Source organism: Littorina saxatilis, linkage group LG8 (genome assembly GCF_037325665.1).
Source record: "Littorina saxatilis isolate snail1 linkage group LG8, US_GU_Lsax_2.0, whole genome shotgun sequence".
NCBI lineage: Eukaryota > Metazoa > Mollusca > Gastropoda > Littorinimorpha > Littorinidae > Littorina > Littorina saxatilis.
The window spans coordinates 10,984,071-10,997,869 of NC_090252.1; the positions used below are offsets into that span (position 1 = coordinate 10,984,071).

General features: G+C 43.4%; 1 protein-coding gene and 1 long non-coding RNA gene across 2 annotated transcripts in view; one reads left to right on the forward strand and one right to left on the reverse strand.

Annotated features, from left to right (window-relative positions):
- Positions 1–8,916: 8,916 nt before the first annotated feature.
- Positions 8,917–13,799, reverse strand: part of LOC138974509 (uncharacterized) — a 66,803-nt gene continuing 61,920 nt past the window's right edge. Inside the window, exon 6 of the mRNA XM_070347225.1 lies at positions 8,917–9,590. Coding sequence (XP_070203326.1) covers positions 8,917–9,590 — 674 coding nt within the window. The remainder of the gene's footprint in view (positions 9,591–13,799) is intronic.
- On the forward strand, positions 10,100–12,804 carry LOC138972766 (uncharacterized). The gene is made up of 3 exons (XR_011457739.1): positions 10,100–11,161; positions 11,560–11,734; positions 12,036–12,804. It is a non-coding gene; the product is annotated as an uncharacterized lncRNA (long non-coding RNA).

The window sequence follows — 13,799 nt, forward strand, 5'->3', positions numbered from 1 at the left end:
AACCGAAATCTGAGAAAGGTTCGACTTACCTTACCGGACTTCATCGTTATAAAACTGTCCTTGTAAAAAGGAGATCTAACATAGGTCTACTCGACTTAAAATATAGTGGGACAAGCTTTTCATCGAGTTCACTACCCAAAATATATTTGTCAACCATAATTCCTGTTCATCAATTGTAGGGGTTTCTGCGCCTAAATCGTAAATAGGTAGCTTTACGGGCCAATGACACTGGGGGCTTAACTTTGGGCTTTTCAACCGACTACTACTCAGACTCTACTGATCTCCAGAAATAATATGTGATGAAAATGGGAAAGAGATCGCAACGATACACATGGGTCTTCTCGACATACAATATTGCGAGACAGGCTTTTTCTCAGCGAAAACGAAACGTATGAGAACGAGTCTGCCTTACTTGATTCTTACGAGTCTTTAATTTACAAGACTCTAAAACAACTTTAGAATAACTGGTCATCAAATATTAGAAGTTATTAACGCTCAATTTCAGCGCCAAATCATGAAAGTAATTAGAAACTGATCTAGAATACACATCTCTCCGCTAGATCAAAATGGCGTCATCAACTCTGACGCGAGACCGGTCGGACATCGCCCGGGACCAAATCAGCGTCAAAATGTACATATATGCAAACATCATAGCATCAAATGAAACATAAGAATAGAGCATAAGGAAAGAATACAGCATAAGGAATGAATACAGCATAAGGAATGAATAAAGCATTTAGTTACTTACAGATTCTCCTCAGTGAGCACACTTGGAACCTAAACACAAAACTGCTGCTGACGCTAGTCGCGAAACACAAGGGCACGAATTCACAAGTCGCGATAAATTTGGGCAGAGGTTCGACACTTTCACGACAACAACATATGAGCAGCACCCAGCTCACTCGATGATCGGTCTCACTAAAACGCGTCTGCTGACCTAGCCTAATGCTCTCCCTTTTAAAGGCTGGTCAACTCCGATTCCCAATAGCCAATAGGAAAGATACCCGGTGTCAGACAACGGGGGGTGTCGTCTTAAGATTGCCTGCCCAATGAAAGGGATCGTTACCGAGGCATGAAGCCGTGTCGGTCGGGTGTCAAGCACCGGAAATATTACGCACACCGGATAAGACTCATTAGATTACAACCAGTTACAAAGAAGGGGGGGGGGGGGGGGGGTAAGAGACTAGAACCTCCAAGCTACCTGGCATCTTCAATGATTGTACCCTGTGAAAAGAAATGACACCCACTTGACAAAACGCCGTCCAACGATACCCAGACAGCCTGGCGACACATTGCATAACGACCACCTAAACCTGAGATAAGAGATTAGAAATGCATCCGGTCGCGGTCTACCCTACGATAGTAAACACACAATAAAGTACAATGCACAAAGACAACCAGGTATTATTTAGTCACTCCTTAGGCACTGATGGTTAGAGGTTACGCTGCTGCTTCTCATCATTTCAAGTTAGGGATTTCTTAGCACAAAGGGCATTATTTAAATGTAAACCCAATGTGACTAGCACACACAGGGAATAGCTATAGACAGGGGAGGCAACTGGGTCGGGCAGGAGATAACACACACAAAGAGACGTGGCAGGCCACTTGGCTACAAAGAGAAGAAACGATAACAGCAGGAGAAATAAAAGTCGTGTATGCATTTTAGGGCTTTTGGAGGGACGATTTCGAGTTTGAATCCGTTCTTGCACATGCTCCAAAGCGTGTAAATAGCTACATGGCTTGCTGTGTCGTACCAGATTTACACGAGTTGTTTTTTTAAATATTGAACTGCGAGCGAAAGCGAGCTGTTCACTATTTGAAAAAGCAACGAGTGTAAATCTGGTACGACACAGCAAGCCATGTAGTATTATGTTTATCCTACATACTGTACTTACGTGTATTTTACTGAAAATGTCCTGCATTCGAGGCAGCTAAATTGAAGACGCTTGTTTTAGAACCTCGATCTCTTCTAAAGCCTCGTGCAATCTATTACGTCAAAGCAAAGAAACGTCACTCTGAAAGTGTGGCGTGACGTGTTAGTTCTAAAGATTCATCGAGGGTAATTAGCGAGCGCAATTTGTGTTTCTATAATGACGTTTGTCTCGGTGACTTTGGCATCATAAGCAGTGGAAAAACAGGTCCCTGCCAGACTTGCTTGACATGACCTCATTTACATGATATACACACGTGTGATTTGAACGATTATTATCTCACGGGTGTCTCTCTCACGTATGTAGGATAACATACAATCTTGCACACGTTTGCTTTAGTAGTGGCAAAGAAGGAAAGCGTGTGATATATAGAGAATACTACATGGCTTGCTGTGTTCCAAAGTGGACCACTTCAGTTTACAGTGTTGGACTTGTCCAAACTGCCACCATCAAGCATCATCCCTGAGTGAAACATACCACAAAGATCGACACAAAACAACAAGAAAGGTTACTTATTGGAACGTTAGCCTACATTTGTGACAAAACAAGACAAGTGAATGACTTGTTTTATCAACAATTAAACATTCCAATAACAAACATTTCTTGTTTTTTTTATCCTCGATTTTGGAACGTCAGCAGTCTATGTGTTTTAGGGTTATCACAAAGATCAACCTGCCAGCTGTGCGCCTTTCTTTTTTTATTTGTTTGTGTGTGTTTTGTTCAAGATTTTTTGGTTTGATTTGTTTTGAGGTTGTCTTTTGTTACATGTTAGATTAAATTGCAGTTATCTCCCTTCTGCATGGAGGGAAATTCAAGATGGTGACCTACTGTATACTGTCTTTTCTTGAAAAGTTTTGTTAACCTAATTTTGTAGAATCTGAATGTTTCCGAGATAGTGCACCCTTGTGTATTTTATTTTTGTAAAAGCGGAGACTTCGAAATGTGACGGAGGTCACCAAACTTTGTGGACAACAGTGATCATAAAACACTAAGTGTGTCTTGAGCTTACAATGAAAATGTATGATGCGGCCACACACTCGAATGCGCGCACGTGAAAACACACACTCACTCAAATGCGCGCACGTGAAAACACACACACACACACACACACACACACATACACACACACACACACCCACCCCCCCCCCCACACACACACACACACACACATAATATCTAAGGCAGATAGAAGAGCAAAAACATTTTTATTCAAACATAATCGTGTTTTTTTGTGTTGGTGCTGTTTGAGAAATGCCATAATTTGCTATCGACTTTTTAAACAGGCAGTAAACATTTGTAAATTGTAAACGACATGTTTAGACTAAAAAGGTTCTAACGGGGAAAGCAGTTGTTTGTGTTACGTTCACTCACAATGAATCCCAAGGCTTGTTAACTGGAACGTATGTTTATTTTAACTCTTGAAGCTTTTAACAACATGAACTATAATTCCAGAACTGCACAAGAAGATGGCGACTGCCCACAGTGGTGCGCGATCACGTGACCCTTACTTTCGCGCCATATGACGACCACAGGACGTCATCACAAAATGACGTAATATCATAACATCTCCCTTCCTTTGAGATTGGTTATTAAAATGGACATTTCTAACTTTTTAAAATTTACTGAAACAGAATTAGGGAGATGCAAACAAAATGTCTTCACGAGCGTTTCTGGAATGTCTTGTTAACTCGAACTGATATGTTTACTTCTTTCATCCATTGTCAATTCTTTCACTCATTCTCACTAACTTTTTAAACATTAGAGCTCAGCGAGCACATATCCAAAAGAAAACAGCTTGCTGACAGATTTGACCATACGAATCAAAGCTTTCTAGTAAGATTATGCAAAACGATTTATATCAATTTTAAAATTGGAAAACAAACTTTGATTTGCAAAAGACATATATATCTTCTAGCACACTAATTAAATCAACACTTAACCGATTTCACTTCTTGTGAACATTTCCTATTTCAAGCTCTCATAACCATGATCTACACCGAACTTGTTTCGTGCTCTTTGCACAAATAGCCTACAACAAGTTCTCATGATCAATCTACACCGAGCTTGTCATGTGTATGCATATCACGAAATAACAGCTTTTAAGCTTTTGAAACTCAACTTGCAAACTTGAATTTAGCCCGTATCTTCTCTGAAACGAAGAGGCTTACTGGCTGTGTACCCGTGCGATGCTCTAGTCTCGTATGGAATGGTATTGGGAGACGACCCCGTGATGTTCCGTGAATCGATGTCCTGTGAATCATGAGAATCCGTGATGTCGGGAACAGCTGCTGGAGTACCGCCGGAATCGCTAATCCTGCGGGGCGTCGGCAGTTGTTGCAGATGTTTCCTGTTGCGTCTGAATACCCCGGATGGAGAGTTGACCATATGTGCGGTTTACCGGATCTGTGGCAACCACTGTCCCTTTCATGTCCCAAGTGTGCTCTCCGTCCGTCTTCATCAGGACCGGGTCACCTGGTTTCAGCGGTGCAAGGGGAACAACCCCGTGTCTCCGGTCGTATTGCTGTTTGAATTAGGCCAAAAAAAAAAATAGGTGTGGTTACGGTAACATAGCCAAAAAAAAATAGGGTAGGTAGGTAGGCAATCACTTTTTTTCTTTTTAAACTTTTTTTTCTAATGTGTACAAATTAAACCTACTTGACAGGGAAATAAGTGTGCGACACGGGCGCTTTCGCTTTCATTGCGTTTTTTGTATTCGTTTTTTTTTTTTTTTGACAAATGTAATAAAAAGTTATAGGATCGGCCCCTAAAAATAGGGTAGGTCGGGTTACCGTAACCACACCTATTTTTTTTTTAGGCCTTATGTTTGTAGTCTGCATCTGCTTCTCTGAACATGCCATCGTTCACAGCCACCGGTCGCAGGTTCTCTGGTAGTACTGGCAGCTTAGTTTTCAACTGCCTTCCCATGAGTGCTTGTGCTGGGCTCACACCCGTACTAGAGTGTGCAGTAGCTCGGTAGTTGAGTAGAGCAACATCCAGTGATTCTTGCTGAAGAATCTTCTTTGCGATTTTCACACCGCTCTGTGCTTCCCCGTTCGCTTGTGGAAACGCTGGACTACTAGTTTGATGCTTAAAGTCAAACTCTTGTGCGAATTCTCGGAATTCTTTGCACTGGAATTGCGGTCCATTGTCTGAAATGATCATGTCCGGTATGCCGTGTGTGGAAAACAGCCGACGGAACCGTTTGATGGTTGCTGCTGCGGTGGTCGAGAAAAGTTGCTGTATTTCCAACCATCGACTGTAATAGTCGATTACAATGAGATACTCTTTTCCTTCGAATGTGCAAAGGTCTGCTCCCAACTTTTGCCACGGACGTTCCGGCAAGATTGATGGACGTAGAGGCTCACTCCTCTGTGACGGTCTATTTTCTCTGCATATTCCGCAAGAGTCCACAAGCTGTTTCAAGTCCAAGCTCAGTCCCGGCCACCACACAGTAGCTTGTGCGTTTTGTCTGCATTTGTGAAGTCCCTGGTGTGTTTCATGCAGTTGTTTCAACACCTCTTTCCGTTGACTCTCAGGAACGACAATTCTGCCGTTGTAGACCAACAAGCCATTTACAAGCGATAGTTCACCCTGCGCTTGTCTGTATCCCTGGAGCTTGGTAGGCGTTGAGTAAGGCCAACCATTCAGCACGTATCCGATGACTTGCTGAAGCTCTGGATCATGTACAGTGGCTGCTCTGAGTTTTCCTAGTCGATTTTCAGTGACTGGCCAACTCGATTCGATCGCGTCAACGTAAGCGGTCACAGCTTCGGCGTCTTTCTCGTCGTCGGCGGTGTGGGGAATTGGACTCCTGCTGAGTGCATCCGAAATGATTATCTCTTTCCCGGGTATGTGCACAACAGCTGCGTTGAATCGCATCAAAAGTCTCTGACAACGTATCGGAGCTTTATCAATGTCCTTGTTTTTCATCAGTGGCACAAGATCTGTCTGTAGCTCAAACTGACTCAGTTCAATCAAGTATTTTGCAAACTTCTCACACGCCCACACAGACGCTAAGCATTCTTTCTCGATCTGAGCGTATCGACGTTCCGCGTCGGTGAGTGTTCTGGAAGCATAAGCAATCGGAAGGAGCTGATCTCCGTTCCACTGCATGAGAATGGCTCCGAGACCATAACTACTGCTATCAGCGCTCACAACTGTCTTTCTCTCTGGACTGTAAAATCCCAAGGCTTGCGCTGAAGATATTTTCTTCTTCACTGCGTCAAACGCCTGTTGCTGATTTTCTCCCCAATGCCATTCAGTGTTTCCTTTCATCAGATCTGTAAGAGGTTTCATGAGCAATGCCAGCCCTGACACAAATTTGGAAAGATAGTTCAGCATACCACATACTGTGCGTAGTTCAGTCACTGATGACGGTGCGGGCATTTCAGTGATTGCCTTCACTTTCTCTGGATCTGGACGAAGACCCGACGCGCTGATAATGTGCCCAAAGTACTTCACCTCCTTCTTCTTGAAGAAACATTTGGACTTGTTCAGTTTCAAGCCGGATTCCTTTATCCGCTCAAGAACTGCGTTCAGCCTTTTGTCGTGTTCTTTCTCAGTCTTCCCGAACACGATTGTGTCGTCCATGATCGTGCTGCAGCCTTCTAGACCTTCAAGCGTCTCTTTCATCTTTTCTTGGAACACTTCCGGTCCAAGACTGATGCCCATTGGAACACGCTCAAAACAGAATCTCCCGAGAGGCGTCATAAACGTTGTCATGGTCATGCTGTCTTTGTGTAGAGGAATTTGGAAAAATCCAGAGGAAGCGTCTAGTGTCGAAAACACAGTGGCACCTGCCATCTTTGGCGCTATGTCATCCAAGTTGGGAATCATGCAGTTTGGTCGTGTGACAGCCATATTGAGAAATTTGAAATCCACTGTGACACGAATTTTTCCGTTGGGCTTCACGACAGGAACCATGGGGGCGCACCACTCGGTTGGTTCTTTAACCTCACGAATGATGCCTGCTGCCTTCATTCGTTCCAACTCGTCCTTCACCTTCTTCTGGATGGGAAAAGGAACTTGGCGTGCAGTTGTCACACAGTACGGAGTAGCGTTCTCTCGTAGTCTGATTTGCACTGGTTCTGTTTTCAAGAGTCCCGTAGCGCCGAACACGTTTTCGTACACTTCATCCAAACGTTTGATCAGTCCCATTTTCACAGCGGCGTTCCTACTCAGTAGGTTGCTTCCACTTCGGTTTCGAACAACGATAACTCGGAACTTGTACGACTTTTCTTTGTAGGAAATCTTTGCAAAGAACTCTCCTCTTGTCATCAACTTGCCAGCTGGAGACGTAAGATGAACGTTCGTATGGCGAAGTTGTGGCTTGACTTTCATTTTCTCAAAACTCTTCTCCTTCATGATGGTGATGTCAGCACCAGAGTCAATCTTGAACTTGATGTCTGTTCCTTTGATCTTCAAATCAACCATCCAAGCTTCTGTGTCATCTTCAATTTCAGCTGAATCTAGCGAGAATTCTTCTTCCTCTGACTCGGTCAAAACTGTTTCTTGCACAGACCTGCACTTATTCGCATAGTGTCCTTTTTTCATGCATTTTCTGCAAATTCGCCCTCTTGCTGGACATTCCGATTCTCGTCCGTGTTGTCTACCACACCTGTCGCATTCAGAAAAGTTCCGCTTGTCTCTTTCCTGACGAAATCTGCCTCGCCCACGGCTGCTTGATGACGCGTTCTTTTGATCAGAGTGGTGACTTCGCTCGTCCCGATTTCCTGCGTATGACGTATAACGCGGGGTTGACGTCATGTCCTCGTCTCGGTTCTGTCTGTGAGGCCTAGATCTAAATTCATCTTTCGCTTCATCAGACGATGCATTGAAGCCTTGCTGCTTCATCTGTTCTTTGATCTGCTCATGCTGTCTTGCTACCTCTATGGCTTTGCTAAGAGTGAGATCATGAGTTAACTGAAGTTTTTCTTTCAGTCTAACGTCTTTGAGTCCGACCACAAAACGATCCCGAAGTTGGTCATCTATGTCTGTGTACTGGCAATGTGCTACCAAAGATCTCAAAGAACGATAAAATTCTTCAACAGTTTCTGTTTCTTTCTGCTTTCTTTCTTGGAATTGCGTGCGTTCATGAATTATGTTTCTCTTTACAATGAAGTAGGCATCAAACTTACTGATCAACGTCTCGAAGTCAGTGTCCACTTCTTGTTCTTCCCTGGCATCCGTTCCTTCCCCAACAGTGTGAACTCGAAATTCCAGGTTCTGCAGAATCTTCTCGGATCAGCGACCCATCACGTACAACAAAGTGTCCCGTTGAGTTTCACCACTTTTTTGATTTAGTTCTGATGCACTTCTGAAGCGCTTGAACTCCTGAATCCACTGGGGCCATTCCTCAGGTTTGAAAGAGAACTTCTCCGGCGGTTGCAATGTCGACATTCTTCTTCTTTTGTCACTTTTAGTTTACTTCTGACACCATGTTTGTGTTACGTTCACTCACAATGAATCCCAAGGCTTGTTAACTGGAACGTATTTGAACTCTTGAAGCTTTTAACAACATGAACTATAACTCCAGAACTGAACAAGAAGATGGCGACTGCCCACAGTGCTAGTGGTGCGCGATCACGTGACCCTTACTTTCGCGCCATATGACGACCACAGGACGTCATCACAAAATGACGTAATATCGTAACAGCAGTTTTGATGCCCAATCCCAAGGTCAAGATCTAAATGACGTAAAACACAAGCACGATGACGTCAATTCTTGTTTTGCGTCATAGAACTGACGAAGTCTTGCTCTGGCAATCTCTAAGTGATTACACTCTGCGAAAACCAGGAATAACCCGATGTGTTTTGGGTTGTTGTTGTTGTTGTTGTTGTTGTTGTTGTGGTGGTGGTGGTGGTCGTGGTGGTGTTGTTGTGGTGGTGGTGGTGGTCGTCGTGGTGGTGATCAAGGTGGTGGTGGTGGTCGTCGTGGTGATCGAGGTGGTGGTGGTGGTGGTGGTGAAGGTGGTGGTGGTGAAGCTCATAGTAGAGGTGGTGACGATGGTGTTGATGGCGGCATGTCACAAGACACACTTAATTCCTGTCTCTCCTCCTCTTGTCGGTGGTGGTCGTCGTCGTCGGAGGTGGTGGTCGTCGTCGTCGCCGGTGGTATTAGTGGTCGTTGTGGTAATGGCGGTGGTAGTTGTTGTATTAGGTTGTGGCGTGGGGTGGTTGTGGTGGTGGGGATAGTGGTTGTTGTAAGGGATGCGGTGGTGGTGGTGGTGACAGGAGGCGTGCGGACCATGATGAGCTGTGTGGTGCAGCGTGATACTGCATTCAGCCTGTTTAGACGATCAATCCACTCATCAGTCAACCCGTTTTCATCATCAAGCTGATCTCTGCCCTGTAACACGGCCACCACGCGCCGCTCCAGGCCGGGCACATCGCCATACCTCGCTACTGTCACTGTGTCCGTTGCCGCCACCGCCACGTCCTGCACAGCTCGCTCCCACCTCGCCCTGTTGTGTTGCAAGTCTTGATACCCCAACACACTCACCGGTACACCTGCATCCTTCAGTCCCTGCACCACGCCGCTAGCTGGTGACGTCACCCGCCCTGCCCCATCCGTGACGTCATTATGTAGATCGTCGCTTCTGGTCAGGACGAACACATCGCGGTAGCTCAGCCGGGAGGGACAGTTGGCGGCGCTGCTCCCTGCAGGGAAAGGACCGTTGGAACATATTTGTGTATGTGTTCTGCGCGAACTTAGAATCCGGTTTCATTCTAGAATGGACCGGGTCCAGGTTGGAATTCTAACCCTGCGCAAGTACAGGGGTGCCATTCTAGAATGAAACCATGCGTGAAGCATCGCGAGAGTGAATAAAGGGGGCCGTAATGTTTGTAGGTAAGGTCTTCCCTTGAATTATCTCATATAGCAAGGGGGACTACCAGGGCGGTAATGTTTGCAGGGCAGTTGTTTTTGTGATGAGAGCCGGTTGCGGCCGCTTGCAATGTCAGCGCTGTCTCCCTCTCGGAAATGTCCGGTTTTTTGACAATTTTTTTGACAGACAGACAGACAGACGGTCAGACCGACTAACCGACAGACAGACCAACAGAAGGACAGAGTGAGTCATAGAGCTGTTGTCACAGGTTTAAAAAAAATAAAAAAATAAAAAAAAATAAAAAAAAGCCTTTCCCTCGCTCAAACTATACAGTCATCTATCTATATATGTGGCCATTTCTGCGAAAAGGGACCCTGTTGAGCTAAGCCTCTGATTGGAGAAACGCGGGGTCAAAGTTAGAGCAAAATGTAAACAAACTTTGCTGTGCTGACTGATGCCCACTTCAAGTTGAATTTCTAAAAATTTAAATGAATTATCAGCGATAGTACAATGAACAGCAATTTAAAGTAATGGAAAATAGTCTTGGGATCAACATTACAAACTTCTACAAATGTTTATGTTCATTCCTCCTCAGGAAAAACACATCGAACCGATGACAAGTTGACTGCGATGATGCCGAAAATGCCGACAGAGTGTTTTGTTGTGCTTCGAGAAAAAAAATTTCGTCGCTAGTTTTGGTCAAGTTAAAACAACTTACCTATTTTTTTTTTAATGTTTGACAGTAAGCTTAATATAAACTTTCATCTGGAAGCACATTCAGCAAAGTGATGTAGCCAAATCATCACACAGCTACATTTCACTAGACGGATCTATACGCATAGTTCAGGTAGATCTGACTTTCACGCGACCGTAGCACTGTACGAAAAAGCAGACGACAAATGCAGTTGCCCGATGAAGAACAGTTACTCCCCGTTTACATCTTTAGTTGCTTCCCTTGCTAAAGTTACTGATATTTAGATCAGTGGTTACTGACTGGGGCATTCTGTTCTTTGCAGCTGTGAATTCTGATAGTGGAAGGGCAAGTCAGTCTTCTCAGTTGAACACGGAATGTTCTGCTGACAGAAGTCACTTTGGGATAAGACAACGATTTTGTTGACGAGGTCAATACTGTTAATTCAGAATAATTTTGTTGCACTTCGCCCGGACATTATTTTGTGACTCCGAAGTCGAAGCAGATCTACTTTGATCACGATGGTGTTGTAAAGGTTCATGATGACAACGCACACTACTAATCGGTTAAAGAGTTCTCCAAGAGCATAGGCCTATTGTGAAGCAAGGTCTTCCTCTTCCTGATCGTTTGAATGCCCGGACATCGTAAATGAGAACCTGTTGCTCTTACCGTTTGCTGTCTCCACTTAGATCTATGACAGGCTACAATTTCAGGTAAGTTACCATATAGACTGCAGTGTGTGTTTTGTGTGTGTGTGTGCGCGCGCGCGCAGCTTGTGTGTGTGTGTGTGTGTTGTGTGAGGGTTTCTGTGTGTGTGTGTGTGTGTGTGTGTGTGTGTGTGTGTGTGAGAGAGAGAGAGAGAGAGAGAGAGAGAGAAAGAGAGAGAGAGAGAGAGAGAGAGAGAGAGAGAGAGAGAGAGAGAGAGAGAGAGAAAGAGGGGTAGATAGAGGAAGAGAGATGATAATGACAATGATGATTTTGATGATGATGATGATGATGATGATGATGATGATGATGGTGATTTTGATGATGGTGGTATGTGTGTACGTGTAGTATGTTTTTAAACTCCTCTTTTTTTTTTATTTAACCAATGTTACTCTCTTTCTCTCAGTTTGCTGGCGTGGAACAGCAAACAAGTCCAGCAATTCACCGGACAGTGCAACAACAAAAGACAGAAGTGCCTGGCCACAAAGCAGGTGTTCGACAGAATGGGGCAACAGCAATGTCCAGCCGGTTCCAGTTCCAAGGAAATCAGCATGGTTTACCCTTGGGACTTTGCTCAGTAGGTAAAGACATATTAATACTTTACAATTTGTCAGTACTTTAAAAAAAAGGGGGGAGCAATACAGTTATATTTGTGTTTATGTGCTGTTTTCTCCAACAAAGAAGCACACACACACACACACACACACACACACACACACACACACACACACACACACACACACACTACATTTTCGATAATGTCACCATACCATACCAGCTTAGAAATGGCAAGTGGACAGGTACCCAAAACCAGACTTGAGCTGTGCAAATAGTGGTTAGTAAATAATATGTTGATCAACTCTGTGGTTGCCTTTGTTTCAGAGAAGCAAATCGTCTACCTTGCGAATGAGGCAGGGGTACAGAGGAGGGTAGCAACTTCAGTCTTCGGCATGGTGCATCAATACTTAGGCATGCAGTTTTGTGTGTGAATGAACAGCACAAATCCATTTTGAAAATGTCTTGATCGTCGGCCACATCAAGTTCGACCCTGATTGGCATTTCAGTTTGTTGAAAGTAAAGGGAGACGTTCGATAGCAGAGTGCCTGGATGACATTTTCAATTCAGTGAAGTGATGGACAGACTGACAGACCCACGTGTGCAAGGACACACAGCACCATATGTTACTTTCTACAACTGGAAGCTGTATTTACCAAGGAAACTGAACAATTAATCCTTGTTATGAAATTTAGAAGTACCACAACTTCAAGTCGACAAGTGTGTGTGTATTGTTTTCAGCAGACAGCCTCAAATAGTTTGTGTTTGTATGTGCGTGGGTGAAGAAAGAATAGAACATGGCGGGGGGAGAGATAATATGAAAGAAGAAGAAATATTCGAGAAAAAAAATCATATGGCTGATTGTTTTTACATTTAGTCAAGTTTTGATTAAATGTTTTAACATAGAGGGGGAATCGAGACGAGGGTCGTGGTGTATGTGTGTGTGTGTCTGTGCGTGTGTGTGTGTAGAGCGATTCAGAGTAAACTACTGGACCGATCTTTATGAAATTTTACATGAGAGTTCCTGGGTATAAAATCCCCAGATATTTGATTTTTTATTTCGATAAATGTCTTTTATGACGTCATATCCGGCTTTTTGTAAAAGTTGAGGCGGCACTGTCACACCTTCATTTTTCACTCAAATTGAAATTTTGGCCAAGCAATCTTCGACGAAGGCCGGACTTCAGTATTGCATTTCAGCATGGAGGCTTAAAAATTAATTAATGACTTTGGTCATTAAAAATCTGAAAATTGTAATTAAAAATATTTTTTTATAAAACGATTGAAAATTACTTTTATTTTATTCTTCATCATGTTCTGATTCCAAAAACATATAAATATGTTATATTCGGATTAAAAACAAGCTCTGAAAATTAAAAATATAAAAATTATGATTAAAATTAAGTTTACGAAATCGTTTTAAAAACAATTTCATCTTATTCCTTGTCGGTTCCTGATTCCAAAAACATATAGATATGATATGTTTGGATTAAAAACACGCTCAGAAAGTTAAAACGAAGAGAGGTACAGTAAAGTGTGCTATGCAGCACAGCGCAACCGCTACCGCGCTGAACAGGCTCGTCACTTTCACTGCCTTTTGCACTAGCGGCGGACTACGGTGATTGTGAAAAAAATGCAGTGCGTTCAGTTTCATTCTGTGAGTTCCACAGCTTGACTAAATGTAGTAATTTCGCCTTACGCGACTTGTTTCTTCTGCATGGGAGGAGAGAATGATAGAAAAAGACGAAAAAGTAAAAATTAGGGTAACGTTACAAAAAGGGCAATAACTCTGGAATGAAACATTATTTTGACCTAAAACCATACAAGTAATAACGGCAGATGATTGAACTTACTATTTCCCGGCAAAAGTTTGTTTTTAAAAGTTTGGCCATTTTAAGTCATTTTGGGGGTATCTCCCAAAAAGGGTCATAACTCCGTGAAAAATAAATTTGAAGGTCTGAAATTCTCACATCACGTTCTAAATATAACAGTCTGTCAAATAAAATCCAAAACTCAAAATCGATAAATTTGTCAACAAGGTCCCTTTTCGCAGAAATGGCCACATATATATATACGACTTGTGTCTGTCTG